Below are 5210 nucleotides of genomic sequence, written 5' to 3'. Positions count from 1 at the left end.
TATATACATATATATTATATGTATATTATATTGTCTAATTTAAATCTTTGTTCTTAGCTGACATGGTTATGTATAAGTATAAGTTTTTTAGTAGTTTCAAATTGTTACATAATCGTATTTTATATGTCTTTTTTAGCATTGGAAAATCTTGCAACATGTTTGATCAATAACCATTAGACGTCATATTAACAAGTAAAATCTATGTTTTGTCTAGCGACATTATAAAACACGTATTGTAGCGAGGAGCACACAGTTTGTGCATCATTTACTAAGTATACTTGTAATATGTGTATACAAGTGATTTGAATCGAATATTGTAAGAAGCACAAATATTCGCATATAATTGTATCAATTCTATTTCAACGAGCATTCAAATTTATAGAACGTTTAAATTTGAATCGTTTTCCTGTTACAGTGTGAAAAGAAGCCTTTTATCGTGGTTGTCAGCATTAAATAAAATTAGTGATGATGTAGAAAATATGTTGAATTGTAATTCTGATATCGAGAATCAAATTGGATTTTTCATAGGTGAGAATAAAAAAAATGTTCTCACCATTTATCATTTTAACACAATCTCAAGCGAGTTCTTTCAGATTGGATAGAAATACAGGATACGTGTAAAAACACGTATTATAGTTTTTATTAGTAATCTATTATACAGGGTGTCCCATTTTTTAATGCGCTTTAAGATTTCTCGAAAACTATGAAGATACAAAAAAATGTTTCAAACAAGAGTTGTTTGATTTAAGAGGAACATAAAATGGTATCATTGGTTTGACCTTGGGTGGCACTGTCAAGGTCATTTCAAATTTTTTAAATGGAACCTCTTATTTTTATTGCATATTCTTGTAGCTTATCTTGAGAGCTTTTCAAAACACATAGATAAAATATTTTTTTATTAAGCAAATCTTGAGTTATAAAGCTTGGAAATTGCATTACCGTCGGCATTATAACATTATCCAAGATGTCCGAACACTGATTAAAACCTTTTGAATGTTGCTCAGGATCATGATCTTGATAACACATGATCAAGGCCATTAAAGTCCATTAAAGGTTGTTGCTTTTATTTTCATTTTTGAAAATTATTTTTATTTTCTGAAAAACAATCTCCAGTAGTCATGACCTTCACATGTTTTATCAAGGTCATGATCCTAAAGTGATTTGAAGTTTGACCGGCATATTGAATTCGCTATTGTAAATTTTATAATTATGACTACGAATTCACATTCAGCGATCCCCAAAACTTTAATTTATGGTAATAAAAAAATTTTCTAGTCCCCTGTGCTTCAGTAATTAAAGTTTGTTCCAAAAATTTTTTGACGACAGTCCATTTTAGTCGCGATTCTGGATCCGCCATCTTGAATTTTTTAAAAGGTCATACTGCATCAAAAAATAAACATTTCAAAAAAATTTTAAGATCTTTTGAAGTTTTTATCTCAAAAATTGAAATGGGCAGGGGGCGTGGCTCTTTTGACAGAGAATTCCCCATATGTATATGCGTGCGATATTGATGTAGTAGTATGTAGCACATGTTGATTTTTACTATTCATTATATTGTCGCATGCAAACATGTACACAACATGTAAATACAAACTTTTCTATTTAAATATCTAGGATCAGTAAAAGTACATTACTATTGCTATCCTTTCATGTAATCTGGCAAGCGGGAACAACTTGTTTTATATATATGTATAAAGTATAAAATTCTTATATCAAGTAAATATTGTTACGAGTTGATGCTAAAGTCGATAACTTTTCGAAATTTTTTTCGTTTTCATATATAATATTTTCATCCGTTCCGTTATTATCTATACTTTAATTCTAGAAAAGAATTTTCAAATCTGTCAAAGTATGTTTAGTCACTTAACAACTTTATTTAAAAATTGATAATTTTAAACTACTTGAATTTTTAAAAATTCGAATTGCATCCTAAAAATCTTTAAAATTTCCCAAATATGTTTCTTGATAATTGGAACATCACTGATTTTTTTCATAATTTTTCGTAAATTAGAAATAGAAATAAATTATGATAAAAAATTTTGTTTTAGCTTGCCATTATTGAAATAATAAGAATAGAGTTGAAAAACTTGGTAAAAAAAGTTTTCTCATAAAGGCCTACAATCAACGTATAACAAGTCCAATTTGATGTGGAAGTTTTCATATCGGATATTGGGCTATAGCCTTATTATTTCTGTTTTTTTTTTAATAGTCTGTAATAGAATTCATAAAGACTACTATTCCCTTTGCACCGTTTGCATCAATTTGTGATCAGCAATATTGCTGCAATATATGTACTTGCATATGTGTATTGCATATTTTAATTCGTAAAATTTATAACAGTAATAGTATCCATACATACCTTGTTTTTTATTTTTTCAATCAAGTCTACATTTTGTCTAACAGCTAAATTTACATAATAATAAATTAAAATTACCTTATCAAAATTGTCTTATTATTAAAAAAAAATCTTTATTTAGCATAAAATTATTTTCTAATCTTTTATATGCTTTCGATGGTCAAAATTCTTTTTTATATTCTTTTGTACAATATAAATTATATAAATCACGATGTAAAATATGGAGACTTGTTATTAATTATGTTCACAAGTTTTCACATCCGTTTTTATATTTCTTTTTAGAGCGATAGTGTGACAAGGGGCTGAGAAGGACTGGTGTCTGGCACAAGAGCGAACGGAAAATGTCGAGCGGCGGGGGTGAAGCTGCCATTAAAACTTCTTAGCGAGAGTTACAGTGGTACTTTTAGATCTAGGTGACGCTGAGCCTTTCGTAGGACTAGAGTCCCTCTAGTAAGAGTCAAGACATAAGACCGTACTCACACCAAGAACAGTTTGCTTCACGTATTCACTTATTCACTACACATCAGTTGCTCCAGACATGGCGGCCGACCAATCGCGAGAGAGTTCGCTGATGTCTTGACTTACTAGAGGGACTCTACGTAGAACCACACGCATAATAAATATTTACCTTATTTTCCCTTTGTTTTCCCTCAGACTTCTATAATTATATAATTCTATTAGACTTTTTTATCTTTTATCTTAATCTAATACTCTTCATTTTCGAAAGTCATTTTAAAAAGTTTAATTTTTTAAGAGTGTTTTTTTATCGAGTAAGATCTTTTCTAAAGTCTAAAATAATATACTATGAAATCTTTCAGATATCTCTCTCGATAATGATGTACTACAGCATGGTCTATTTCTGTTTGATTTATCTCTGTATTTGCTGCAAAGGTATATTCGGTCTGGATAATGAATTAACTTTAACACTGTAGTTTTACCATAACATAGTGGTAATTAATGATGAGTCAATAATACTTGTTTATTATTATAAAAGGAACAATTTGCACGGTTTATCGTATTGAGATGGACATTAAAAAAATTAATTTATGTACGTATAAAAATATATATATGTGTATTGTGGATTTAAATATATCAAAAAAAAATGAAGAGAATCAGCAAAAAGAATATCATGACATGATTAATGATGTTGAAAATATTGGCATGTATTTTTAAAAAGTTTTATCATGTATTCACATACATATGCGTATGCCAGCACGCACATACACAAAGTGGGATCTAAAACGTACTGATAATTCTAATAAGAATAGTATTCTGTTATAACAAACAGATATTAACCTTTTCAATTAAATAAAGAAGATAAATTATAACAAACTATTGATTAAATTGAAAATAATTGTAAGATTTAATTAAACTAAGAAGCAAAAGTATAAAATTAAGGAAAAGAAATTAAATAGTAAGTGAGTAATAACTCAAATTCTTTGATTTCCGAAAATGTTTTTACTGATGTTTACCAACAAAACATATTTGACGTTTCTGCTACTATTATTGTTGTATTTTATCGGGATGGATCTGCTACTTTACTTCAGAGTGCAGAATTATGACGTTCGTCCGCGTACGAATGATACATGGGCTGTGCCATATCACTCATCTATCTTGTGTGATCTGAATCCTATTTGCACAGTGACAGTAAAAGCCATGATGCTGGATCATCCTAATCATTACATCTTAAGTCCCTTGGCATCCTTAGTGGATTATCTGCTAGATATCAGTCATTCTTGGACTTGGTTAACGCCGAATACTATCAGTATTTCTCATGTGTTAATAGCCATAATCGGCGTCCGATATATTACACAGAGTTCCCTCTTTCACAGACAAGTGGGTGTTGTCTTGTTTCAAATCAGAGCCTGGTTGGATAATCTGGATGGGCATGTGGCAAGAACGAGGCTCAATATTAAGGGCGAGAGATCAGATATAGGTTCTATTGGCTTCTTCATGGATGGTATTTGCGATAGTCTCGGTTGCATTGCTCTTATAGTCGCGGTGTATATCTTTTTGAATCGTAACACGAATAATTCTGTCAATCACGAGCGACAATCTACTAAAACGTCACTGTTACCATCATTGTTACCTTATAGTGCCATCTCCAATTCGTTCTGGAAATCACCCCTTTATAATATGCTAATAGTGGGTCTTCATTTCTCTTTGATAAGCGCCGCTTGGAATCGATATATATCCGTATATCAGGATCTTCTAGAGACCGATAACATAAATGTTCTTCTAATCAACCGAGATGATTTTTACGATAGACAAACTATTGTCTTCAGAAGTTTTTCTTTTTGGATCATCACTTTCGCCTGGAAGATCTTCAATTTTCATGCAATGATGGATTATTTGCTTTTGGCAATATTTCTGCCCGGAAATCTACGATATCGTATCTGGGAATACGTCAGACTTACATGGTGGCAATTACCGGCCATTCTGTTACTACTTGTATTCATCAGTGAACTACACTATGTTAACGCGTATACTTACGTTAAAATATTATTGACAAATTAAATTTAATAATTGCTTTATCTTATTAATAATATTATTAGTAAATTGGAAATATTTAGCAGTTTCTTTTACATATTACATTCTTCATCTATATTAATTTGTTTTTGTTACGGTAAATATCTTGCGTTCTTATTTTAATTATAATTTTAATGTGTGGTAATTAAAAATCTTATTTTTATACTGATAATAAAAATTTTCATAGTACTTTATAATATTTTTAAGAATTCTTTATATTTTAAATATAGTTTTTTGAAAAATAGCTTAAATTTTTTTAGATTTTTTTGTTTTCTTCGAAGAAATTACAAAATAAAAAAATTTTTTAAAATTATGAATTAATTAG

General features: G+C 29.6%; 1 protein-coding gene across 3 annotated transcripts; it reads left to right on the top strand.

Annotated features, from left to right (window-relative positions):
• The first annotated feature begins 86 nt into the window (after positions 1 to 86).
• LOC105448564 (ceramide phosphoethanolamine synthase) lies at positions 87 to 4919 on the top strand. Of its 3 annotated transcripts, none has more exons than XM_011687215.1 (4): positions 88 to 316; positions 416 to 528; positions 2639 to 2769; positions 3175 to 4919. In XM_011687215.1, exon 4 carries the CDS (start codon positions 3809 to 3811, stop codon positions 4871 to 4873), a length of 1065 nt encoding a protein of 354 aa, XP_011685517.1. In that variant the 5' UTR covers positions 88 to 316; positions 416 to 528; positions 2639 to 2769; positions 3175 to 3808; the 3' UTR covers positions 4874 to 4919. The 3 variants fall into 3 exon arrangements, with proteins under 3 accessions (XP_011685515.1, XP_011685517.1, XP_011685518.1); XM_011687216.1 differs by having other exon boundaries at positions 89 to 316; positions 2639 to 2753; XM_011687213.1 differs by having other exon boundaries at positions 87 to 316; positions 2639 to 4919.
• Positions 4920 to 5210: the final 291 nt, after the last annotated feature.

This window comes from Wasmannia auropunctata, unplaced genomic scaffold (assembly GCF_000956235.1).
Source record: "Wasmannia auropunctata unplaced genomic scaffold, wasmannia.A_1.0 LD336083.1, whole genome shotgun sequence".
Lineage (NCBI taxonomy): Eukaryota > Metazoa > Arthropoda > Insecta > Hymenoptera > Formicidae > Wasmannia > Wasmannia auropunctata.
Note: the sequence above shows the minus strand (reverse complement) of the source record. Positions and strands in the feature narration are given on the sequence as shown.